The 27,568-nt window shown below is 37.4% G+C and overlaps 1 protein-coding gene across 4 annotated transcripts; it reads right to left on the bottom strand.

Annotated features, from left to right (window-relative positions):
• Positions 1-5,536: 5,536 nt before the first annotated feature.
• On the bottom strand, positions 5,537-25,092 carry Faim (Fas apoptotic inhibitory molecule). 4 transcript variants are annotated; one of them, XM_021728276.3, is made up of 6 exons: positions 24,771-24,902; positions 17,079-17,137; positions 15,494-15,626; positions 14,919-15,147; positions 7,521-7,570; positions 5,537-5,987 (listed from the first exon to the last, which is right to left on the bottom strand). In XM_021728276.3, the coding sequence occupies exons 2-6, from the start codon at positions 17,120-17,122 to the stop codon at positions 5,838-5,840; spliced, it is 606 nt and encodes a 201-aa protein (XP_021583951.1). In that variant the 5' UTR covers positions 17,123-17,137; positions 24,771-24,902; the 3' UTR covers positions 5,537-5,837. The 4 variants fall into 4 exon arrangements, with proteins under 4 accessions (XP_021583951.1, XP_005328073.1, XP_077899532.1 ...); XM_005328016.4 differs by lacking the exon at positions 17,079-17,137 and having other exon boundaries at positions 24,771-25,092; XM_078043406.1 differs by lacking the exons at positions 17,079-17,137; positions 24,771-24,902 and adding an exon at positions 24,603-24,755.
• Positions 25,093-27,568: the final 2,476 nt, after the last annotated feature.

Here is a 27,568-nt window from a genome sequence, read left to right as displayed (position 1 = left end):
AGATTGTTGTTATTACTTCCAACCTTATCATACAAGGAAGATTGGCATTATTTATTAATCTACAGTTTTGTTTTGTACCAGGGATATAACCCAAAGGCGCTTTCCCACTGAGCCACATGCCAAGTTCTTTTTATTTTTTATTTTTGAGACAGGGTCTCACTAAATTGCTTAGGGCCTCACTAAATTCCTGAGGCAAGCCTCAAAATTGTGGTCCTCCTGCCTCAGCCTCTCCTGTCATTGGGATTACAGACATGTGCCACTAAGCCCAGCATTACTTTAAAAAGTTTTAAGTATTTTATCTAGGATCTTATTTCTGATATTTTTCTTGAAGTATGGATTTCATTTATTTACAGCTATAAGATTATTCAGATTCATGTGTTATTGTGTCTGTTTTAGTGAGTTATATATTGTGTATGTGTGTGTGTGTGTGTGTGTGTGTGTGTGTGTGTGTGTGTGTGTGGTGCTAGGGAACCAGTGCCTCATGCATGCTAGGCAAGTGCTCTACCACTGAGCTACAGCTCCAGGCCCTGAAATGTAATTTTTTAGGAGTGTGTCCATTTAATAGACAATTTTCAAATTTTTACAGTGCAATTTATATTTTAAGAGTTTTTTTTTTTCATGTTGTAGCACTGATTTTTCCAATTAGTGGTATTGGTTAGTGCCTTCTCTATTTTTTGATTGACACATAATATTTGTACATGTTTATGAGGTACAATGTTTTGTACCTTATTTTTTGATTCACATACGATAGGAAATGGTCAAATCAGGTAATTAGCATATTCGTTATCTTATACTTTTACCATTTTCTTATGGTGAATACCTTTGAAATCCTCTTTTAATTTTGAGACACACGGTGAATATTGATAACTGCCCTCCCTAGTGTGCCAGTGAACAGGAGAACTTATTCCTCCTGTCTTACAGGAAGAATGTAACATTGTACTTGTCTATTTTCTTGATGAATCTCTTACTGGAGTGTTTTTTTTCAATTCAATATTGGTCAATATTGAGTATTCAATATTGTTTTTTTCCTCCTTCTACTTTATTTGGAATTCTTTGCTGTGTTTCCCTGCTCCCTGAATTTTATGAGTTGGGTGCTTAGCTGATTTTCAGCCTTTATAATAACAATCCTTATCTGCATTCTGTAAGGTTTGATATGAAAACCTTTCATGGTCATCATTACAAAGTATCTTTTAATTTCCATTTTTCATTTTAGAAGTACATATATTTTGGGCTGGGGATGTGGCTCAAGCGGTAGCACGTTCGCCTGGCATGCATGCGACCCGGGTTCGATCCTCAGCACCACATACCAACAAAGATGTTGTGTCCACCGAGAACCAAAAAAAAATAAATATTAAAAATTCTTTCTCTCTCTCTCCTCTCTCACTCTCTCTTAAAAAAAAAAGAAGTACATCTATTTATTTTCAAATATTTGTATATTTTCTCATATTGTTTTGCTATTTATTTCTAGATTGATTGCATAGTGTTTAAAGAACATGATTTGACTTAAATTTTTTCAAGTCTGTGGGACTTGTTCTGATTCACCATATAAATAAGTATTGAAAGTATGTGTGCTCATAGAAAGAACTCATGTTCTGCAGTTATGAGATTTAGTGTTCTACATATATTATTTCTTCCAGTTGTGTTGTTTAAATTTTTACATATACTTTGTGAGTTTTTTCCTAGTGGTATGAGACAGATATGTTAAATTATCTCATTATATATGTATTTGCTATTCTGACAGTTTTTATTGTGTAGAATTTGAAGCAATATTATTAGTTGCATACAAATTAAAGTGTTTTCATGACAATTGAACCTTTTTTAAGAACTCATTTAAAAATATTCTTTTGTTTCTGATAACATTATTTGCCTTAACATTTACTTTAATTGATATTAATATTATTATACCTGCTTTCATTTGCTTAGTGTTTGTGTAATATATTTAATATTTTTAGGTTAAACACAATACCTTTATTTTTTTAATATTTATTTTTTAGTTGTAGATGGATACAATACCTCTATTTCATTTGTTTTTAATGTGGTGCTAAGGATCGAACCCAGCACCTTGCACATGCTAGGCAAGTACTCTACTATTGAGCTACAACCCTAGCCCTGCATGATATATTTTTCCTTTCAAACTTTTAGAATCTTTATGCTATAGATATTTATTTTATAAATAGCATATATGTTTTTAAATCCATTTTGATCATCTTTACCTGTTAATTGAAACATTTACATTTAATGTAATTGCTAAGATACTTAGGGTTAAAAGTCAGCCATCTTACTATGCAGTTTTATCCTACCTGTGTCCCTTTCTCCATTATTTTCCTTCCAGTTCTAATGAAATTTAAAAATAGTTCCCTTGCTACTTTGGAAAATATATACCATTTTACCATTCTTCTGTTGATGACATGAGCTTACAACTGGTATATGAGACTTATCTGAGTCTACCACTGAGCTGCATTCCCCAACTCTTGTCTCTACATAAGCTGTCATCTGTTATCACTTTTTTCTTAGGTCCAAATGCATCCTTCCACATTTCCATCAGTTGGCCTGCACTGGATTAATTCTCTCAATTTTAGTTTCCCTGGTAATTGTTGTGCTGAGTATAGAAGTTGAGGTTGGTAGTTTAGTATTTCAGCACTTCTTGAAGGTATGTTCTCACTATCTTCTTACTTCTGTCATTTCTATTAAAAAGTTTGAGTGTGCTTTTTTTTTCTACTAGCCATTTAATTTTTCCTCTTTGTTTTTTAGCAGTTTTGCCATGAGATGCCCAGGAATAGTTTTCTCTGTATTCTTCCTGCTTGGTGTTTGCGGAGCTTCTTGAGTCTAATAGCTTGTTGCTTTTAATCATTCTGAACCATTCTGTAAATCCCAAGGCATCTCTTCAAATGTTATGCATCATATCTTCATATCTCTTCTTTTGCAATTCTAATATTTGACCTTTAATAATGAAATCTGTATTATTACTCCTCTATAATTTTTTTCTTATAGATATTTTCTTATCTATTTTCTGTCTTACTACATTTCTGATTTTAAGTTTTTAATTTCACTATTATACTTTTAAATTCTCATTAGTACTTTCTAATATTGTTGTCTTTAAAAAAATGTTTTTCCCGTTCCCTGCTGAATTCTTATTTCTTACCTATTGCTCTTTGGGAATCTTAATCCATAACATCGGAGTTTTTCTAGCGTCCCCCAGCCTTGGCATTCCATTTTGGGATCCCAATTTGTGTTTCCCTAGTCCTTTAAAGCTGTTAAAAGTGCTCCTTTAGATACTTAACCCCCTGGAGTTCCTGGAATCAGTAAACAATCCCAGGCATAAGTGTTTCCAAATGCCTGGTCTACCTCTCTGAATTTCCACCTTCTCTCACTTCTTGGCTTAGAAATCAATCACCACTTTTTAGCTTTCCAATACCTTCAAGTTGTCAGCATTACCTCTTCATCTTCATTCTTACCCCGACTAATTTTTCACTCACTTTAGTATGGCCTCATTTCATTGAGACTCGTTTTGTTCATTTTCTTAGCAACATCCCATGTTGCCAAATCTACTGGGAACCTTCCAGTTCTCAAGCTTCTCATCCTCTCCGTAGCAATTTGACAGCTAACTATTCTTGTTTTATGGTACCTTTTTACCTTGTCTTCTACATCTGAGCTGGATGGATTTTCTACCATCTAAAAACATTCTTCAATCTGTTTTACTTTTTCCTTTATCCAAATTCTAGTTTTTCTTTGTGAACTTCCTGTAAAGAATTTCATATAAATGCATAAATACGGTCATAAAACTTTGTTTTTAAAAAGTGAAATTATTTTTTTCCTTGAATGTTATGTGGTTATTGCTCCCCTCACCCCACAACCTCACTCCTCATCCCCACTAGGTAATCATGGTAGCCATTTATAACTTTCCCTATTTCCATGCTTGTAAAATCACACACAGAAAAAATAGTAAGATTTTCATACATGTATTATAAAAGGATTTTTAAAAATAAAACGGGACTATATCATATCCAACTTGCTTTTCTTTCATTAAAAAATATCTCATGAAAACCTCTGTGATTCATTGTGACAGCTGATTTGTAGTTCATGGTGCGTAACGATTTCATCCTATCATTGGTCTGCAGTTGGGCATTCACAGTTGCCCACTTGAAGTTTTTCTCTTCACAATGACAATGCTGCAATAAACATCCTCGTGTATATATATTCTTACATACTAATATCAATGGCTTTACTCTTAAGGGATAGGGTCCCAAAAGGATGTATAAGATGTTTTAAAAAACCTCATAGTGGGCATATTTTAAAATCTTTTTTTCCCCCTGCAGTGCTAGGGGTTGAACTCAGAGCTTTGCAAATGCTAGGAAAGCTCTCTACTACTGAGCTACATCCCTGGTTGCCTCCATTTAAAAAGCTTTATTGGAGTTCAACAGTTTTATAAAATATAACGTACATTACAGAAAGGTAAAAGTTCTACGGGTATGTAGCCTAACTTTTACAAGTAATCTTTGTAGCCAGCATCCAGATCAAAAATAGGACATTACCATTGCTGAATTTCCTTTTGTGCCACCTTCTAAGTCCCCTGTAATGTGGGAATTATTTGGACTTCTAAGACTATTTTTGAATCTTATATAAATGAAATTTTTAATTTAATAAATATCAGATGTCTATCCAAAGAACTTATTATACTTATTTTCACCACAAACTCTGCAGGGGTTACCCTCTTTCTTCCACATAGTAATATGTCATTTCTCTTTTTCTTTTTTGCTGATTTCATTGTTAAAGTACCTCATTCAACAGCTAAAAACATCAAAACAGGTAAAGGCCTCAATCTTAAGATAAGGAAACTGAGGCACAGGAGCTTACCATCCTCAGAAACCCACATTTTAAAATTAAATTCTTATGTGACACTGTTTGAATTTTCCTTAACAGGTTACCACACAGAGAATATTAATTAACTGCATCATTATGAACCAACTGCTTTAAGCTAAAGAGACAACCTGTCTGCATAAGTTAAACATATTCCAAGACTTATAATTTTTTTAAATTTATTTTTTAGTTATAGATGGATACAATATCTTTATCTTATTTTTCGGTGGTGCTAAGGATCAAACCCAGTGCCCCATGCATGCTAGGCGAGCACTCTATTTCTAAGTCACAATCCCAGCCCAACTTCTCCATTTTTTTTTTTTTTTTTTTTTTTTTTTAGGTATTGCAAGGCAAGACAAGGTGAGAACTTTATTTTATTTCACTTGGTACCAGGGATGGAACTAAGGAATGCTTAACCACTGAACCACATCCCTAACCCTTTTCATTTTTTTTTAAATTAGCTACACTTGACATTACAATGATCTTGGCAATTCACACATTTGATTCAATTGGGGTACAAATCATTTTTCTGATTGTACAGACTGCAGAATCACATTGGTCATACAGTCACCTATATACATACAGCAATCACAATGTCTATTCTATTCTGCTGCCCTTCCTATCTCCCCTTCCCCTCCCAACTTTTCCATTTTTAAAAACACAAATCAAACAACAAGAATTTAATTTTACAGTGTTTATTGTAATACAATGACTATTGTAAAACATTGGTGATTTTGGTCTATATCTTCTATTCAGTTTTAAAACAATTTGCATTATTTACAAAAAAAATCATAATTTTTATGACTGCACATAATTAGTTTTTTTCCTGACTCTTGAAATATTATGGTTTCAAGTAACTAAAAAATATGAACATTGCAGACTAAATGTACTGATAAGTACATATTGAACACATATAATTACCACAGTAATTAAAAAGTCCTGATCATTATGTCTTAAAATAAAAATTCATTAATACCAAGTCATTCGAGCATCTCTGGGATTTCTCTGTTATCCACAATGAGTGTGTGAATAATCCCTTCTTTCCGTTTCCCGCTACTGACGGCCTTTATGTAGCAGTTGTGGCTCCCAACGCTGAAGTGTGTTTCAGTCCCGTCATCTACAAACTCACCCTAGGACAACAAAAGAAGGATCAGTGTGCCAGAAATATTTCTCTTTGTCTACAGTATCAACAGCATCTAAAAGTACTGGTGGGACAATAAGGTATTAGTCAAGCGTTAAGCTGTAGAAAATTAAAGTCTAATGCTTGTATTTAGATGCTTTTAAATTTCTGTTAAGAACTGAAAGTTTCTTTCAAATGACCTGTAGCCAATCCTTACAAATCTTCAGTTTTGAAGGAAAAAAATGTATAGATATAACAGCTTTCAAAAATAAAAATGATGAACATAATAATAAACCTTTCCTACTTACTTATTGTTACCATCTGGCTACAAAGTGTCACCAAAAGCTCATGTGAGACAATGCAAAAATTTTCAGAGGTCAAATGATTAATTAAGGGAGGTGTAATCCAATCAGTGGGTTAATCAACTCATATTAACAGATAAAGATTAGTCAGTGGTGACTGAAGGCAGGGGGGTGCGGCTGGAGGAGGTGGGTCACGGGGAGGGGGGTGGTGGGGGTGGGGGGTGCCTTTGGGTTTATATTCTGTCCCTGGTGAGCAGAGCTCTGCTTCCTGGTGCCATGTGCTGAGCTGTTCTCCTCTGCCCTATCTTTCAGCCTTGATCTTCTGTTCACCTCAGGTCCAGAGCTAAGGAGCTGTCCTTCTGTGGATGGGGACCTGAAACTAGAAGCCTCAAGTAAACTTCTCTCCATTATTCCTGTCAGATCACAGTGATGAAAAAGTTGATTATAATACTTACGATATTTTCCAGGAACAGTTAATATGCATTATAAAAATCTTGCTTTTAGAAAAGTATCATCTGCTTTGGGTGCATGGAGTAGAACCTTTCCACTCTAAGTATGATCTGGGGGCCAGGAGCACTGGTGGAAGCCAGGGAAATGCTAGTATTTGCATTTTAACAAGATCCCAGGTGACATCTATGCATGGGAACTGAGAAGCAGTGGTATCAAGCATTACTTTACATGGATAAACACAGAGGACAGCAGTCTTGGGGGAAGAACTTTTTTTTTTAAATTTTTTAATTTTTTTATTGTTGGTCATTCAAAACATTACATAGTTCTTAATATATCATATTTCACAGTTTGATTCAAGTGGGTTATGAACTCCCAATTTTATCCCGTATACAGATTGTTGTATCACATCAGTTACCCTTCCATTGATTGACATATTGCTGTTCTAGTGACTGATGTATTCTGCTGTCTAGCCTATTCTCTACTATCCCCCCTCCCCTCTCCTCCCCTTTTCTCTCTCTACCCCCTCTACTGTAAATCATTTCAAGGAAGAACTTTTTAACAGGAGGACTCTTTAGGAGAGGAGCTGGACCAGGAGAGGTGGGGTGGGAGGGATGGTGAGGTCGGTGTCGGGTCAGAACACAAGTTGTTTCCAAACTCTCACTGCCCTAGGAGCTGTCTGGGAAAGATTTTCAGAGTTTGGAGGGAGGGGCACCTAGCTATTGTTTTTTACCAAGAAGACTTTGGTTAATTATGAAATCTCCAGAATCGAGGCATAGCCCATGGTGACTTACCGCCGTCTCCATCTTTTTACCATTGCACCACACATCCATGGTGTCTTTTTCTGTGAAAGTGACATAAAGTTGGAAGGTTATGATTCTATAATATAAACATAACCTTACAAATTTATTATTTTAGGAAAAGTTTGATACAGTGGGTTTCTAAAGTTCCATTAACATTCTCAAATGCAACACTTTTTCGTGGCTTTGAAATGCCCCTGAAATTTGAGAAACTATTTTTGTTCATAGATAAAACATCTTTCAATAGAAAGTCATGACACCAATACAAATTGATGAAGTTTTGTTAAACAAAATAAATACTGAAGGACAATCATTGAGGGAGGGTTGCATATGAGTAAATGCGAGGGGCTTGTCTGCACGGAACGTCCCTTGTCCTCGAGCCTAACAATCCCTCTTGCTTCACACTCACCCAACTAGACGAGAGCACAGAGACCACCATGCAGAATAGTCAGCAGTCAGGTTTGGAAATTCAATCTTTAGTTTCTTACCAGATAGCACAGTAATCTATATTCTTATTTATAACGATTTCACTTTGGGAAAAACTATTGGATCATAAGGAAAAACCAGGTATGAGAGCTGGGCACGGTGGTGCACACCTGTAAGCTCAGCAGCTTGGCAGGCTGCGAGTTCAAAGCCAGCCTCAGCAACTTAGTGAGGCCCTAAGCAACTCAGTGAGACCCTGTCTCTAAATAAAATATGAAAAAAGGGCTGTGGATGTGGCTCAGTGGTTAAGTACCTCTGGGTTCAATCCCCAGTACCAAAAAAAAAAAAAAAAAAAAAACCAAACAAACAAAAAACCCAAAAAACAAACAAACAAACAAACAAAAAACAGGTTTAGGGGGTGCAACAAGATGCCACCACAGCACACTGACACATCAGCTGACTGTCATTGCTTTCCTCAGGGTAGGGGAGTCCCCAAAGCAACCTGCGAGTATTCGAGTGTTCATGTCTTGAGAAGTGGCAGGAGAGAAGGCTGCACTCAGCAAGTGCCACAAGAGGAGGGAGGGAGAGAAAAGCATGCAGGAATCAAGTGGCGGTCAGAACCTGTCTGGGGTCAAGTCTAAAGCCAGTCAAGGTGTGAATGTGGCAGGGTACCTGTGGCAGGAGCACCATCTGAAGGGGCTTGTTTTCTCCTCACACAGTGAGCTGGGTGCCTCGCTTAGAAAGAAGAAAGGCTTTTGAGATGGGCTAGATGGGAAAGCAGAAGGCACCAGGAGACATGGGCAGGGGTCACCCAAAAGGCTGTCTGAGTGGGAAGCATCTGGTCACAGCTGCAGAAAGACTTAGTGTGTCCAAACACATGGCAGAGCACACAGTTGTAAGGAAGCCACAGTGGTGGGGACACTGGCATTCAGTGTGCCTGACGAACACAGGGTGCACGCAGGTTTTCTGTAATGGCTTACTGGCACGCCTCTGAGGAACACTGCTAATCCTGAAGCCCATGAAGAAAGTGAAGTAAATTTGACACCATAAAAGTAAAACAACAAACATTTGCATGACTGAAAAAACCATGGATACACATATGGGAGGCCATCCTTGCACGTGATTTGAGTTACTTCCCTGGCTGGGTGAGAGGTGCTTAGACACATCCTTGTGTCCAGAGCTTTCCCCAGGTCCGAGGGCTTGTCCATGTGGAGGCATGTCTGGCCATACCCCTGAAGACCCAATCATTGCACCTGACCTTGGACACTGCCCCCTTAATATTCACTGGATGGGATTTTCCCCAGAATTTTTTGTTCCCCAATAAAAGCCCACTCCCTGGCGTGTCCTCTTTCTCTCGATAGCCTCTTCAGTAAACCTCGCTACCACATTAGATGGCTGGAGGCTGGAGCTAGGAGAAGCCATCCTGGAGCTGGTTTAAAGGTAATTAGAGTCTTGTCTCTTTAATTCAAACTCCCTTTTGGATTAGCCACTTAGCCGAACCTTCATTTATGAAGCCTGTGCTGGCCGAGGGCTAAATACACATAAGCAAAAGTCACACAATAAATGAACAATAAATTAACAAATGAAAAACTGGAGAAAATACTTGAAATAGCCAGGCATGGTAGCTCACACCTATGATTCCAACTGCTCGGGAGGCTAAGGCAGGAGGATCGCAAGTTCAAAGCCAGCCTCAGCAACTAAGTGAGGGCTTGAGCAATTTTAGTAGGATCCTGTGTCAAAATAAAAAATTGTAGCTGGGGATCCAAGTCAGTGGTTAAGCTCCCCTGGGTCCAATCTCTGGTCAAAACCACTACCACCACCACCAACAACAACAAAAAAACCCTGAAAACCTTGAAACAGCACAAAAAGGTTAATCTCACTAATATAAAGATTTCTAGAAATAAAGGAGAAAATGACTAACAACTCAAAAGCAAAGGATGTGAACAGGAACAATCAGAAAAGTAACATAAAAGTAACAAAATATGAAAGAGGCTTAAACTCAACTACTTTTAAAATGGCAAAGAAAAACAACACAAAAATACAATTTTTTCTCTTAACAGAGTGTTAAAAAAATCCAGGTTTGGCAATGTGCTGTGCTGGAGAACTCAAGGGAAAATTAGTACCACAGGGAGTTGCTAGGTAAAAATCAATGAGGGTAAAAAATACAATTATTCTCTGACTCAGAAAGCCTATTTCCCACTTCCAGAAATTTGTACTAAAATGAGATGTGCACTGTGTTCCTAGATGCATGTTTCTAAGAGCAACAGATTAGAAACAGCCAAGTGTCCATCAGTTGGGAATGAATTAAACAGCTATTTACTATTGAAATGTACTCTTCAGCTATAAAATACCAAGTTCTTCATGTATTAATACAAAAAGATCTTCAACATGTACTAAGTAAATAAAGTGAGACATTTTCATGTAATAAGGAGGTAATAAAATATGTGTATTTGCTTGAATCTGAATAAAGAAACACTAAAAGGCAACACTATTAAAAATGGCTATCTTTGGGAGGCTGAAGCAAGAGGATCACCTGAGCCCAGGAAAAGGCCTAGGTGACATAGGAGAATACTAACCAATACTATCTTTTGTCCCCTTAGATGCTCCACATTTTTGAGGTGGTGAAAATGAATGTGCTTGATCTTTTAGGTCAGACCCCAGTTCCCTGTTTACTAGCAGTACCTGTGACAAGTCACTACCACTGGGAGCCTTGATCTCCCTGTGGATAAACGAGGATGATACCATCTGTCTTACACAGGAATAATAAGGGATCATTTATGTAAAGTGCCTAGCATAGTATTTGGCATGAAATATGGCCTCTGTAAAACAGAATATTTTTGTAATTAAATTTTTTTCCAGCTTTACTCTAACTTCTTAATATAAAATTTGGAAACTTATATGATATTGTTATTTGAAACTTGTCACATTATATAGCTACATATATATATAACTCCAACCCTAAGTAAGCTTGTTTTTTGTCTAAGTAACAAAAACAACTACGAATGATATTTTTAAAGAATTCACTATGTGAGAAACATGCTAAGTATTTTATGTACACTAACTCAAGTAAACGTCACCCACACAATCTGTGAGGGAGATACTATATCTCCATTTTACAGATGAGGAAACCAAGGCTTAGAGGGTAATCTTTCCCACCACACAGCTCGGATCCTGAAGCCTGAATTCTTCATCACTGATCTGTAAAATGTAGGCCTTAGAATAGTTTGCAGTTTGGTGGAACTTAGAAGAAGAAACCCTACAGTATGAATACTCTAGGCAATTTTGCTTTCACCTCAAATTAAACCAGGCCTTCTCTTCTTACCAGGTCCCTTTTAGCCAGGCCAAATTGACAAGTTTGGATTGAACTCTCTCCCTTCCAAGATCATCATAAGAGGTTACAAATAGATAAAAATAAGTAAAGACAGACAAACAGTATATGGAGAAAAGGATTCTTAAAGGCCTGAGAGAATTTCCAAGTGGGTGAACAGTCCCCCTGGGAATTTAAGAGACCAGCTAAGCTAAGTACAGTACCGGACATCTTCATTTCCACTATGAAATGTTAAGTATCACTTGAGTACAATGTTGGCATGGTAGCCTCAAATCATTTTAAAGGCTTGGTTTCATTGTCTGAAAAAGCCCCATGTGTTCAAATATGTTGATAATAAATCCAATCCTTTCAAAACTAAATTTCCCAGCAATAAGCAATGAGATACAATGGTTCTAAAACTTGATTGAGGTTTGAGTCACTACATTCCTTAACCATATTACTGCAACTTTTGGAAAGATAATGGATGAGCTCCTAAAAACTCCAGAAAAAAGAATAATGAGATCAGACTGGCATAAAATTTATCATTTAAAATAATAAGAATAGAAGATACTGGCACAAATCTTTCATAAGTTCTGAAATACAATGATTTTGAAGTTAAAACTCTGTACTTGGCAAAAACAGTAATTTAGCCTGAGGGTCAAGTAATATTTATCTCCTAGATGATACCCTGGGTCAGGAAATTACCATTAAGTAAAGATGAAACTGGGTCAAGTGGAGTGGCACACACCTGTAATTCCAGCCGTTTGGGAGGCTGAGGCAGGAGGATGACAAGTTCGAGGCCAGCCTGGGCAACTTGGTAAGACTCTGTCTCATAAAAAAAGGTGGACAGGCTGGGATATAGCTCAGTGGTGCAGCACCCCTGGGTTTAATCCCCAGTATGTCCCACCCACACACACCCAAGAAAGAAAGATGAAACCAGAAGTTGTGGAGTTCAATAATGGGAGAATTAAAGGTGTGTGAAAGAAAGCTCAGATGGCCACTCTGCAGCAGACCAAGAGCTACCTACTCTCAAACAGGAAGGCAACAGACTGCCAAGACTATTTTTGTTAAGCATGAAGAGGATTACAAATAATAAAAAATATGAACAAAAACGATAACAGACATTAGGAATATAGACAAAGAATGGACATCTACTTCCAATAAGAAAAGAGAAAGCCAATCAGGAAAGTCTATAAAACAAAAAGCTGTACACAAATATCACGGTCCAAATACAAAGTCAACTAAAAGGCGGTAAAACAATTTTGAGTAACTGGTAGATTATATAACAGAAATCCATCTGACCTTAACACTAAAAACAACTTCCTGTGAGGGATGCTGGAGATAGGACAATAAAAGAGAGAAAGAATGTAATCACAGCCTGCTCTGTGAAAATATTTACAAAGCACAATATAAATGTTATTTATTGGCTTCCAATATAGGATCAGTCTGTAAAAACACAGAAGACTTAATAATGGCTACAGAAATACAAGTATTAACTACTTTGAGAATGCAAAAGAAAAAAAGACGTGGAGAGTGAGTGGAGGAGAGGAGAAGCAGGTGGAGTTGTATGTATGTACATACAGTATTTACACTGTAAATAGAGTACATGAAGATGATATGTAAAAATGTTTTAAAGTTTTGGTAGTAATTAATGATGATAGCATGATATATTATGTATATAAGCAAATGAGTAATGAAGTGATATCCTAATTGCATCAGTCTCTGTGTCCTTTTCTTCCCAGTGTGGAGAAAAGAAGATACAGATGTTAGATAAGGTTAAGTAAAAACCTGGAAGTCCTGAACTTGAATTACAAGTATCAATAGGAACTTATATAGGACACTTCATACTAGGCAAAAAAAAAAAAAAAAAAGGTTTCTACCTCATTCCTCTTTCCCTCTCTAGCACCCTCCTTGCTCCCTGCCATCTATCTATCCATCCATCCATTCATTCTACCCATGCACAAAATTTTCTTGCTTTGTCCACTAGAAACCTACAAATAATAAATGAGCATTCTTAGTGCATGATAATATTATGCTCCTGAAATATCATTTTCCACTAATAGAAACTAGGACTTGGAGAAATGATGATTCCAGGTTTGGGCAGAAAAAGTTCAAAATGAGCATGAAATATCTTGTCATACCAGATAGGAAAGAAGGCATCAAAGTTCACTGAGGGTGTATCAAAAGGACTCAGAAGCCAATCTAAAGACTAATCTTTATTCTAGCTCTTTAGCTGAAATAAATGGGACTAATCAATATTTTGAAAGCTGGGGAATAAAGGGAAAAATAAGCAGTCATTCTGTATTTCCTATACAAAGTGTACCACTCTTTGTGTAACCAATGAGTAGATACAATATTTAAGGTAACAAGATAGAAATGTTTAAGGTAAGAAAAAAGAACAAGAGAATCAGAATATCAGTGTTTGGCAAGGATCTAGGTATTAATGGTGGTGGACATAAAAAAGAGAAATGACAAACACCATGTGCTCCATGACATAGCAAACCATAAGTGATCTCCTAGAAAAAAAAGTCAAACCTAAATTTGACCAATTCTTTAGAGGCAACTGTCATTTTTACAGGAAATGTAGAAGACAGACATGTCACGGGTATGCAATCAGCAAGATCCAGTCATAGGAAACTCCTCTAGACAAATCAATCCAGTTACTTCAATAAACAAGCTATATAGGCAGTAATTTTGGGTTTCTTTTCTTTTATTTATTTTTTAACTCTGTGTACTTAGTACTTGATTAATATTTTTTAGTTTAAAAGTACCTTAGTTTAAGGTATTTGGTAGCATCTGACTAGACTGTGGATAAGCTCTTTTCATTTAGGCATCCTCAGTGTCTGGTACACTAACAGGCATTTAACAAATACTACCGAAACACATGAATTGGTAAATTTATGAGATGATCCAAACAGTCTTAACTCAGCAGTATGAAATACTAGGAGTAACCAGAAGAGAGAAAGTTACTTTAAAAAAAAAATCTACCTTAGCTACATTTTGACAACTTTGATCTAATGCAGTCCTATACTTATTGTTACCTACAGAAAACTGTCTTATTAATTAATCTCAAATTTCTAATTGCTTTTAAGACATATTTACAAAGAAAAATACTAAATGATAACAAGTGTGTGTGTGTGTGTGTGTGTGTGTGTGTGTGTGTGTATATATATATATTTTTTTTAACTTTTTGGTATTAGGGATTGAAACTAGGGGTACTTTACCACTGAACTAAATCCCTGGAACTTTTCTTTCTTTCTTTTTTTAATTTCACTGAACTGCTATGACAGTCCTAAAACTTGAGACCCTCGGTCTCCTGAGTAGCTGGATTACATGCCTATGTTCCCGCACTTGGGGAACCCAGGGCCTGAGCATGCTAGGCAAGTGCTCTTCCATTGAGCAACACCCCCAAACCTAATATTACTTTTTTAAAACCTAAGTTTATAACCCTCCAATCCATTCCCATCAATATCTGGCTATATACAAAACAGTGGATTAAGTGAATTTTCATACACACAGGGCACATTAGACATTCTCTCTCTTATTTGAAACTCCCACAAAAGTCTGTATAGTTTAGAGAAATTAATTAATTAATTTAGAGGAATTAATTAAACAGTCATCATAAAAACTGAATAAATTCTGCAGAAATGGCACTAACTTACCTAAAACAACTCTCAAGTCCTCACCATCCAAGCGTAATACCCATGTATTGGTAGTTTTTGATCTGTTCTCCATGTATTTCTTGAGACTTTTCCCATTAATTTCCAGAGTATATTCATAAGCAAAACCACTGATAGCATCTATATTTATGGTTGCTTTTGTCTTGGCAGCTCCAACACAGAAGGTTTCTTTGCCCACTAATTTGAACATCCATTCTTTTCTTATCTCTTCCTAGGTTTAAAAATATATGTATATATATAAATATTTAAAAGATAAAAATGGAAGAAAATTAATATCTAATTTTAGAAATAATGTGAGACTTCAAAGTTTCCAAATGGCAATGTTATTTAGATATTTTTTAAACTCATAATGCCAAGGTTTTAGAAAATAAGGCATTAAGTTTAAATATTATATTTATATTGGAAGAATTGGTATATTTATTATTATTTGCTTTGTAGAGCAAAATGATATAGGCCCAGAACATAAAGAAAACCACTGTAAGAAAAAAGTCCTGACTTCACATGATAAAATCAAGTTTCCCTGTGACTATATTTTATAAAGTAACATTTTTTCCTACCTTCCCATCTACATACACCACCCGTTTGCCAGATGTAGTTCCATGTTCAAATTCAATCTTGTGGACTCCATCACTTAAAGCAACCTCCCAGACTGCTACGAGATCTGTCATTTTTTCCAGGCTATAAAGAGGGCTAAAGGGATAAAACAAAACTATTATAATGGGTCAAAATCAATAACAGAATAATTAATTCTTCCAAGGTGAAAATATCAGACTCTTGAAACTCCTAAAATTATAAACATTGAAGTGATATTTCCTAAGAAATCCTACTTACAGAACATGTAACTACTTTCTCCTTCTTATTTACTCTTCCCTTAAGAGATGACTACTATGTATGGGTATATAGTCCGATAATTCCAAAGTCACCTTAATACTAATAGGATTAAGAATCCGTTTATCCTGCATAGTGTTCTAGACCAGAATATACATGGAAAGTTCAGTAAAAAGTCTCTCTTCCTTACCAATTAACAAAACTCAATATGTAATTATTTTTTGTTTTTCAGATCTGATCACTGTAAAACAAAAACTCTCCTAACTTTTCATACTTAAAATAATGATTAGGAATTCATCTTATCAAAAAAGATTCTAATTTACTAATTTATTATACCAAGACTGAGGGGGGAAATAGTCATGGAAGAAATATCCTATTATTGCAATAAAAATAATACAAAAAATGCTAGGAAAACAGCAATTCTTAGCATTATTGTAGAAAAACTTTTTAAAAGAACTGTTTGCCAAAAAATTTCTGGCAAAATTTAAATAATATTTTATATTATTATTTTAACATATATGTATCATATGTGAATGGCATAATATAAAATTAACATGTTGATATTGAAATAGATTTTAGCTTTGAGAGAAACACCATTTATTACAGTAATAATGATCATAACTAACAGTGGCATTAAGTGCTTACTGTGTGCCAGCTGTTCTGAACTTTACATACATTAACTTATAGTATTCTTCACGAGATGAGCACAACTAGTACCCTTACTTTACAGATAAGTCTCATTAAGGGCTTGCCTGAGGTCACAATGACATCAACTGGCAGAAATGGGGGTTTTGTTTGTTTTGAGACAGGATCTCACTATGTTGCCTAGGCTGGTCTTGAATTCTTGAGCTCAAGTGACCCTCCGAACTAGGCCTTCCAAGTAGCTGGGACCACAGGAGTGTGCTATCACTCCATGCCTGGCTTAAATGGCAAAAACTTAGGAGTTAAACCTAAGACTCTGGCTGTTTTTTCCCATCTTCTTTCTTGTTCATTGTAATCTCCTCTTTTGTATGCTTTAAATCATAGATATTAAAAGGACTTGGTATAATTTTGAAGAGGTTGCCAAGAACTTTGTGCTGAGAGGGATCTGGAGACCTCACATGAAGTTTCAGTGGGAAAGGATGACATGCTAGTGGTGGCTACCTCCACGTAGGTATTCACTCCCCTTGCTCTAAATCAGAAATCAGAACCGTGCATTCTGCAATGTCACAAAATATGTCCTTAACAGAGTAGACTGGATAAATAACTCTTCTGAATTATCCTAGCAATTTTGAAACATTCAAAAGCTAGTCTTATTACAGTGCAGGACATTACCTTTCGTCATCTTCAAAGATAGGACTGTCATCTCCAGATGCCATGGCTGGCAAAACAGTCTTTTAATCCAATTAGCAGCCAGGAAAGAAAAAAGCAGAATTGCAGCAGAGAAAGGTTGAAAGCAACAATGATGACATCTACGAAGGGCTTTTCTAACTTTGCAATCCATTTCTTAAATTGCATGCAGTTTCTGATGAAACAGTTTTTATACATACAATAGAATTGCAATCTTTTAATTTTCAGAGAAAGAAGTAAAACCATGCAAATCAACCATTCACATATCTTTCTTTTGTGGATTTCTAATGTCTTTTCTCTTCTTTTTTTTTAATCCACAGCCCATTTTATTTCATTTCATTTTTATTTTGAGACAGGGTCTCACAAAATTGCTCAGGCCTTGCTAAGTTGTTGAGTTGAACTTGCAATTCTCCCGCTTCAGCCTCTGAGCCACTGAGATTAAAGGCATGCCACCATGCTCAGCTCCTATCATTTCTTAAAAGTATAATTTCTCAACACTAAAAAATAAATTCTAGTTTATTTCAAGTATTATAGAATATCAGGGCTACAAGAGCCCTAAGAGATCCTCTAGGTCCCATGCTTCTTAAACTGAAGCACAAGAAGCCCCAAGGGTTTGAGGCCATGGATCAGGGATTATATAAAACTCCAAGGTAAACAGGATGCTTCTGCAGTGTTACAGAGTGGTAACCAACTTATAATGCAAATTGTACAGTGCATTTTAGAGGGTAAAAATATAAGTTTTTAAAAATTCTACTTCCAAATGAGAAATTTGTAGGAAGTAGTCGGGATATGGTGGTTTGCATTCTAAGAATGAACTTAATTTGCCCACTAACTTAATTTCATTTAGATTACTAGTGCCAATAATGAATCCACAAAACTAACATGACTCCCTCAAGTCACTATCAGGGTTTAAATCAGAACTACAGCCCAGCACTGTGTAATCAAGAAATGAGTAACTAGACTGCAGTGCTAATTAAATTTTACTAAAACCAAAAGCACACACATACTCACATGCACAGGAAACCCTCTACATTAGAAGATTTGGAATTAAGAGTTGCACTCCTGCTGAACTATCATAACTTCAACTACTTTTTGGTTCCAACATCTACCCTGGCTTTAGTCTTCTCCTTAATAAATGCCTAAGAGCATGCTCTCACGGCTAAAAATGAGACAATGCAAATCCTCTCAGGCTGGGAACATCCAGATGCCACATTGTTGAAAAAAATGTTAAGAGATTGACACCATTAAAAAAATTCCAATAGGCAACTGGAAAAGAAAAGCTAAGAATCAAGCAGAGATTTGTACTTAAAATAAGTCCATTTTTTATTTATTTAAGTACTGCAAGTTTGTGAATTTTTTTAGTCTTTGTGGTTTTTTTTTTTTTTTTTTTTTTTTTTTTTGTGCAGCGGATTGAACCCAGGCCCTTGAAAGAATTTTTCTAGTCTCAAGAAGCCCAAAGATATATTCTATGAAATGGAGGGTATCCTGCAACTACTGCAACTATAAAAACAAAAAGAATAAAAAGCAACAGAATAAGCCAAATAGCATAATATAAACCTCGAATAAGCATCCTCTGTAAATCAGAGAGGATTTAAGAATGTTATTCAAATTTAGCTCTAAAACTTTTAGAGATTCTAGAAAGTTCAGTAGCATGACATTCAAACCTGAAGAATCGCCCTGTTTCCTATTACAAGAAATTTCAAATATTACTAAGTCACACAAAGATAAAACAGGAACTCTCTTAATTATACTACCTTTATTTTCATATAGAAGTATAAATGACAACAGCAAATTAAAAATCAAGAACACATTTTCTTTTTAAAAATTTTCTCAAAACTACCAGTATTCATTCATCCATTCAGCAGTTATTCATGCACTACCTAAAAGCTACCAAGTTTTCTTTCTCCAGGAATTGATGGTGTACATTGTAATTAAAAAGTATATACAGTGGTCAGAGTAAGTGCTGAAGCAATTATCTAGCAAATTTGAAGCAATACAATACATATAACGATGTATATCAAAATTGATGTTTCTTCTTTCTTTTTTTTTTTTTTTGATATAGAGATTGAACCCAGGGGTGCTTAATCACTGAGCCACATTCCCAGCCCTTTTAATATTTTATTTAGAGACAGCATCTCATTAAGTTTCTTAGTGCCTTGCTAAGTTGCTGAGCCTGGTTTTGAATTTGTGATCCTCCTGCCTCAGCCTCTGGAGCCTCTGGGATTACAGGCACCTGCCACCACGACTAGCTTGATGTTTCTTCTTAAACACAAAGTCACAAATCTATATAAAATTATATTATTCTGTGCTTGTTTTTCTGTAGACATGATTAAGAAAAAGACTGCATTAATGCAAAGTTAGTAGTATTTCAATTTTTTGGTTCATATTATCCATTTGTTTAAACAAATGATGAAATTGTCTTTTTAAAAATAATAATAACTAGCTGGGTGTGGTAGCGCATCCCTGTGATCCCAGCAGCTTAGGAGACTGAGGCAGGAGGGCTGCAAGTTCAAAGCCAGCCTCAGCAATTTAGTGAGGCCCTAAGAAACTTAGCATGAACTTGTCTCAAAATAAAAAATTAAAAGAGCTGGGGAATGTGACTCAGTGGTTAAGCACCCCCGAGTTCAATCCCTGGTACTGGTACCTAATAATAACAACAACAACTATAAAACTTTTAAATAATTATTTCTGGCATACAAAAGGCTGCAAATTTTGTTCCATTTCAAATCAGAGGTTAAATGAAAACAACTGCTTTATATGCAAGGATTAATGTGAACACTATCTTATAATAGCCCTAACCAAAATATGAAGAGTCATACAATTTTCAGCATTGGAAACAAAAATAGAAACAATAAGATCACCTGGTCCAGCTTCTTTTTGTCATTATGGGGAAATCAAGGCAACAAGTTACCCTTCTAAATGCCACCTCCACTGCTGGACCTATGCTTTTATTATCTATGTAACTTTCTAACAATGCTATAGAAGGCTCCAATGATGCACCGAGAATAAAGAAAAATATCCACATGACTCCATCTTAAAAAAGAGATCCCCATAACAAATCTCATTAATGTGTAAGAAAAATGTCCAAAATTAACTCTGTTTCCTGGTTTTGGGTTTCTCTCTTTTCCCAGAAATTTCACTAGTCTTGTGACCTCAGTTACCTTATATATTTCATATCTATCTCAGTACTTAAAAAAAAAAGTTTTTTGACTTTCTCCTCTGCTAAGAAGTTGGGACACATATGTAGAAAATACTCTCTTCTTTTGGTTGTGCTGGGGACTGAACCTAAGGCCTGGCACACAAGGCTCTACCACTGGGCAACATCCCCAGCCCTTTTTAATTTGAGATAAGGTCTCACCAAATTGTCCAGGATGGCTTCAAACTCGAGATCACCCTGCCTCAGATTTACATATACCACCATACCCAGTAGAATATACTCTTCTTCTTCTTTTTTGGTACTATGGATTAAACTCAGGGCACTCAACCACTGAGCCACACCCCCAGTCCTTTTAATTTTTTATTTTGAAACAAAGTCTTTCTAAGTGCTAAGAGCCTTACTAAGTTTTGAGGTTGGCCTGGAACTCGTGATCCTCCTGCCTCAGCCTCCCAAGTAGTTGAGATTATAGGTGTGCCCCACTATGCCTAGCAGAATACACTCTGAATAGTTATAAATTCAACTGATTAACACACTGTCAGGTTTTCTTAACTTTTTTTATATCAGAGAAAATAATTAAAAATCCCTAGTCAGTTCACCTCATGCATATAAAAATATACCCATCTGTGAGTCTTTCAGGTAAACTTAAAAGTAAAATTGAGATTTCGGCTAGAGATCTGAAAGAAAATGACTATGAAAAAAAATAATTACTCTAAAACCTCATTAGACTCTACAGCACAGAAATCAATATATAAACAAACTTTAAAATATTCATTGCCATCTGATGATTTTCATTTTAATAATATCCCCACAATTCCCTCCATGACTGGTGACGTCTCTGGATGGTCTATACAAACCAATATCAACCTGAACAAACATAATCCATCCATTCAACAAGTGCTCACTAAGTATCCTAAAAGCACTCCAAAGTCAAGTATATAGACATTAAAAAATTCTCTCTGGTTGTGCATGATTTTCAGCAGCTCTGCTCTATTTATTTTGCTGAGGAGAGGTGTACATTGACTGTAAAAAAGGTTTTGCTGTGTCCAGCCTTCAGTGTTTCAATTCACCAAATATTTAGGCCTACTATCAAAAGACCTTGTAGTAGGTGTTATTGGAAATTTGAAGAATACATCTCTGTTCTTAAAGAATTTATTCATTTGAATTAGCATCAAGTCAACCTCATAACCTGGTGCTCTTTCAATTTTGAAACTTACTATAAAACTATAGTAACCAAAACAGTGTGGTGCTGGTGTAAGAATAGATACAGACCAATGGGACAGAATTGAGAGTTCAGAAGTAAACCTATCCATCTATGGCCAATTGAGTTTTGACAAGGGCACAAACTGTATTTAGTGGGGAAAAAAAACAGTCTCTTTGAAAGATGGTACAGGCTCAACTGAATTTCCATACCCAAAGAATGAGGACTCTTATCTCATACTATACACAAAGTTTATCTCAAACTAGATCAATGACCCAAATACAAAAGCTAAAACATAAAAGTCTCATAAGAAAAAGGAATAAATCTTCACAATTGTGGATTTGGCAACAGATACCAAAACACAGCAAAAAATATGAATTAGACATCACCAAAATTTAAGAATTTTGTGAATCAAAGGACATTAACAAGACAGTGATAACCTACAGAATGAGAGAAAAATATTTGGAAATCATGTATCTGAAAAGGGCATAATATCTCTAGTATATAAAGAACACCTACAACTCAAAAAACAAACAAATAACTTGATTTTAAAATGGGCAAAGGACTTGAACAGACTTTGATTTTTGAAGATACACAAATGGTCAAATAAACACAGATGATAAACACCATTGATCATGAGAGAAATGCAAATCAATACCACAATAATATATAGCTTCATCCCTACTAGTATGGGTACAATTAAAAAATAGAAAAGAATGAGTGTTGGTGAATATGTGGAGAAATTAGAACCTGTGTAAATTGCAGTAGGAATGTAAAATAATACATCTGTCATGGAAAATTGTTCTGATGGTTCTGCAAAAACTCAGAATTACCACATCACCTAACAATTTCACTACTAGATATATACTTGAAAGTACCGAAAGCAGGCACTCAGATACTTGTATTCCAAGGTTCATTTCAGCATTTTTCCAATATCCCAAAAGATGGAAACCCAAGTGTCCAACAACATAAGAATGGAGAAACAAAATATATAAATATTCAAAGGAGTATTATTAGGCCAAAAATGAAAAAAAAGGAATGAAATTCTGATATATACAACATGGATGAATCAGAAAACATGCAAAGTGAAACATGCCAGAAAAAAAGAACAAATACTGTATAAGTTCACTTATATGAAATATCTAGAGTAGACACATTCAGAGACATAAAGTAGATAAGAGGTTACTAGAGACGGGGAAAGGAGGAAAGGGAGTTGTTTTGTTTTGCTTTTCTTATATCTTTGTTTATTCATTTTTATGTGGTGTTGAGGATCGAACCTAGTGCCTCACACGTGGGAGAAAAGTGCTCTGCCACTGAGCCACAATCCCACCCCAGGAGTTGTTTTTTTTTTTTTTTTTTTTTTTTTTTAACAGTGATTCTGTTTAAAGTGTTGAACAAGTTTTGCAAATAGTGACTCTGGTTGCACGACACTGTGAATGTATTTAATGCCACTGAAATGTACACTTATAAGTGGTAAATTTATGTGTATAGAATCAAAACTTAAAAATAATGTAAAATACAAAAAACTGAACTTGCACATTTTAAATTGGGTGAGTTATATCTAAATCAAGTTGTTAAAAAAAAATAACAACCTGTTCTGATAGGGGAATGGGATATCTGTCATTAAGGTAAGCAGCACAGGCCAAAAAGAATGGCTCTACAGAGGAAGGGTCCTGAAGGCTTTAGTTTAAAATTTGGGAGAAAGAGATTAACATACTGTCATTTTAAAGTTTTATACTTTAAATTTTCAAGATAGCAAGGATGGTGGAATGTGATGGACATCATTATCCAAAGTACATGTATGAAGACACGAAATGGTATCAACTTACTTTATATACAACCAGAGATATGAAAAATTGTGCTGTATATGTCATTTTTTAAATCAATAAAATAAAATAAAAAATAAAAAATTTTCAAGATTATGTGCTCAAACTCGGTGCAATTTTTTAAAAATTCCTCTATTTTTGCAAGGAGTTTTTAAAATGAAAAAAAAAAGGACAAACACATTCTACTTATTTATACTGATGGGGACAATGATACTCACTTGAAACTTTCCATGTCTTCAAAGAAAGCTTTTTGAGTATCTTGTTACTTACGTACAATCACAATCTTCGAAAATCCCTTCCCTAGCAGCCCAACACCCATGCCTTAAACATGGTTTAGATGGTTCCACTATTTACTATCTCCAGCCTGAATACTGCCTTAATTTAGGTTCAACTGTAGTGATTCATCCAAGTGGTTTAAGTCAGTTTAAAAAATTAGTAAGAGGCTCCTAATTGCTTTCTCAACAAAATTTCCAGATAAGGCCAGCAAATACAGCAGGTTGCTCTTTCAAAACAGTGTTGACACTGATTGATGTGGAGCCTGGGCCCTCAAAGTCGAGAACTTCGTGGAGCCAGTCTAAATGCTACCTACCAGAGGACAAAAATGGGAATACTTATCTGAAGGCCATTTCGGAGGGTAGAGCATAAACCTTTATTAGGGATTCATTCTAAACAATTATGCTAAAAAAAAAAAAAAAAAAACAGTCGGAACAGTACTCTACCAGTTGCTTTTTTTTTTTTTTCCCCAGGGAAAAACTGAAAACCACCTGTACGTGCACCATCAGGGAGGGGCTGCCTCTATTAAGTAAATCACAGTCCTGTCAAAGCCCAGGCAGCCGCTGGGGGGGTGGATGCGGTGGTCACATTCCTGGTGCACAATCCTGCACAGAGCACCGCAGTCTAGTGCAACCAATAGGACGTGGGGAAACACTTGGACCCGCCGGGAAACGCGCGGGGTGCATTTTTGGGAAAAAGAGGCCAAGTTCCTGCACTTAGCGATCCGGGGTCTGCCCGTGCTCACAGGAGGAGGCGGACTTATGCCCAGTGTTAACCCGGCGGGTCTCCGGGGAGCAGGGAGGGGCGCGCCTGATTTGCCGCCTTCTTTGTGCCTTTCGGTTCCTTATTTTCGTCAGGGACAAGTACTACAACCTTTGTGGTGTGCGAAGAGGCCACGAGGCCAGAGCGACGGGTCACAGGGCCTGGCGCAGCAGGGACGCCCCCGTCCCCGTGCCCGCCGACTCCGGGCCCCGCCGCCTAGCGGCTCAGCCCGCCGTCAGCGGCAGCCGGCACCCGGGACAGCCCGCCGCTGGCAGGAAGCCCCCGGAACTCACCCCGCGCGGGCCCCGGCCTCACAGCGCGAGGTCCCAGGGTCCGCGTAGCCGCCGCCACCCGGACCTGCGGTCAGCTCCCGCGGGTGGCCTGGCGCTGGGCCGCCGGGGACTGCGGCAGGGGCTCCGGGGCGGGGTCGCCGGGGCCGCCCCACCGCGGCCGAGTCTCACCTGTGCGCTGAAGGCTGCGGGAGGCAGCGCCGAGCAACCGGTTGGTTCCGGCTCAGCCTAAGCGGCCGCGCGGCCTTACTTTCTTCCTCAGGAACCAGGCGCTGCCGGCTTGAGGCGGGAGCTCCTCTGGCGCGATCCAAGTGCGCTGACTGTTTGTCGCGCCTCAGGTCTCCGGGGGCGCCCAGCGAGGGCCGCCACCCGCACCACAGTTCCAACCCCCTCCGCTGCCGCAGCCGGCAGTCACCCGAAGCATTCCCGAGCCCTGCACTGCGCTGCGTGCGATCGCCCGGCAACGAACGTGGGGCAGGCCAGCCGCGGGCTGGACGCTGGGACGCACTCAACCTGGTGGGCCCACACTGAAGCCATGCCCCAGGTCAACCTGAACGTGGCCTTCACTCCTAAAACTGCTTTATGAGCCCTGTTGCTGTTTTAATTTTAAGACCTACTGTCCTTAAAGTGGGTCGCCCCCCCCCTCCAAATCCGCCTTTCTCGTACCCTATTCCTCCTGCAGGGACACTCCTCATCCATTTTATTGTTGAAGTTGTTCTTCAAATACTATTTCGTAAGAAAACCCATCTTAGGATGTAAGACTTGTATCACTTGTTACCCTCTTTCCTAGTTCCTTTCAGGGATTCTGAGGGTCCAAGTGTTAAGAGATGAGGCCTGTAGGAGGTGATTAGGTCATGAGGGATTAGTGCCCTTATGGGAGAGGTTTGAGCTTTTTCTCTGCTTCCTAGATGTCACCAACTGAGCGGCTTTCTTTTGCCAGGCCCTTCTGCCTCAATGTTCTTCCTTACCTCCAGCCCAGTTTATGGAGTTGGCTGACCTGGACTGACTCTTGGAAACCCCTCATCAGATAGATTTCTTTTTGCCTTACTCTGATGACTTTGTCATCCCCTGACTGTTAAGATTAGGAGTGATTTCAGCTCCTAAAGATGAAGACTTAAACCAAGAACGATTACCCGTGATTGCTCACCATTTACTAAGCTCATTCATTTGAGGAAGGAAGATGTCTCTGTAAATCTCAAGTAATGTTAATTTTGGAGGGGAAAAAAATTTTGCCTAAAATGGAAAGGAATACACTTGAAACAAATATGTGTATACAAAAGATTTATGAAAAATCAGCTAAGTAAGCTTGATATAAAAGACTGGGGGGGGGATTTGCCCCTTCTACCATGTGAGGGTTATGGATGGTACTGAAGCCAGATTTAGACAGGCAGATAGGCAAGGGTCTATCCAGAGTTTGGAGAAATTGAAATGCTAATGTCTTCAGAGCCCTTTATCCACCCTTATCCTTATAACCAGCACTGGGCCCCCTCCAAATTGTTGCTAAGGTAACCTATCCCAGGGATTGTCCTTCTCCCATAGGGAGTTGTAAAAGTTGTTAATTAATTTATCCTGGGCCCCCTTCCTGCCAGATCACTCCACATTGACCCCTTGGGCCCAACTGCTTTTCACCTTTTGGCCATCCCACCTACCATTTCCTGGGCCTAGTCATGTTTGTAGGAAGAAGAAAGATAGGGTGAAGGAGCAGGAGAACAAATGAAGCCTAGCACATATAAAAAGCCAGAATTCCCTCACTTCTTGGGATACAGGATAACAGCTATGGTTCCCTTCTCCTTCCCAGAGAAGTTTGTGATACCCCTTTTAAAATAAACTCTGCTATATATGCTTGCCTTGGCATGCTTCTCTAATGGCATACTTCAACATGTGAGGAAGTAAAACTCACCAGTAATCTATGTTATCAGTACCAGTCCCATTTTGTCATCCGTACAATATGGCAATCTGAAACAATGATGTTTACAGAAGAAAGTTATTCACGAGGTGGTCTTGTGAGAAGATGAGAGAGCAAGTCTCAAATATGCCTCCCTGAGAATAGAGTTTAGGGATATTTATGGTCTGTGGTGTGGGGAAAGGTGATTAGAGATTGGGAAACAACTGGTAATTTAGTCATGATCAATAGTTATTATGACAGCCCATGTGTCAGAGGCATTATCTACAGCTTAACAGTGTTGATTTTTAAAATAAAAAAGCAGGTAACTAGGAGCAGGTGAAATGGGTTAAATCTAAAAGAGCAAATTATAGCAGGTGAAGCAGATTAACCCTAGAGAATTTATTAAGGTTTCTCCTTGATTCCATGAGAATGCTGCAGGAAGGCACCGTATTTAGAACAGAAAAATGAGCCCTCTCCAGATGGGATCTGCTGCTTTGATTTCAGACTTCCCAGTCAGCTTTGTAAGGAATACATTTCTATTGTTTAGAAATTATCTAGTCTAAGGTATTTTGTTACAGCAGGCTGAGGAGTTTTGTGTAATTTATTTTCTGTAGCTTGGTGTTAATATAAAGGATTGTTCTACCTTTAGGGTTGAAGGGTAGATGTAACTGCTAAGTAGTCTATGAGAGAAGGCAGAGTTGGAAGACAATAGAGAAGCCCTGTTGATATTCAAAATAATATTGAATTCAGATTATGTTACAGGGATTCTGCTTATTGAGCACTAATTTGTTTTCTGTCCTGAAAACAGAAAGGCCCACTGAAGACAGACTTCATATTTACATTTTCTTAGTTAGTTGCTTTTCTTTGTAGGACAGAAATTGCAATAAGTGATTTTCTTAATATTTATCTTTTAGTTATAGGTGGACACAATATCCTTATTTTATATTTATGTGGTGCTGAGGATCCAACCCAGTGCCTCATGCATGCTAGGTGAGCACTCTACTTCTGAACCACAACCCAAGCACCACAATAAGTGATTTTTTTTTTTGAAAGAATGGTGGGGCAGGGGAAAGGCACTGGAGTG

This window comes from Ictidomys tridecemlineatus, chromosome 3, assembly GCF_052094955.1.
Source record: "Ictidomys tridecemlineatus isolate mIctTri1 chromosome 3, mIctTri1.hap1, whole genome shotgun sequence".
NCBI classification, from domain to species: domain Eukaryota; kingdom Metazoa; phylum Chordata; class Mammalia; order Rodentia; family Sciuridae; genus Ictidomys; species Ictidomys tridecemlineatus.
This window is presented reverse-complemented; position numbering and strand designations above follow the sequence as displayed.

What these genes read in the sequence shown, in the direction of transcription:
- Faim (XM_021728276.3), bottom strand. Translation starts at nt 17,122, where the DNA reads ATGGCATCTGGAGATGACAGTCCTATCTTTGAAGATGACGAAAG. An exon ending in TGGTGTATGTAGATGGGAAG is followed by an intron (nt 15,148 to 15,493) that starts GTAGGAAAAAAT and finishes TTTTAAACCTAG; the next exon opens with GAAGAGATAAGAAAAGAATG. An exon ending in GTAAAAAGATGGAGACGGCG is followed by an intron (nt 5,988 to 7,520) that starts GTAAGTCACCAT and finishes TTGTTGTCCTAG; the next exon opens with GGTGAGTTTGTAGATGACGG.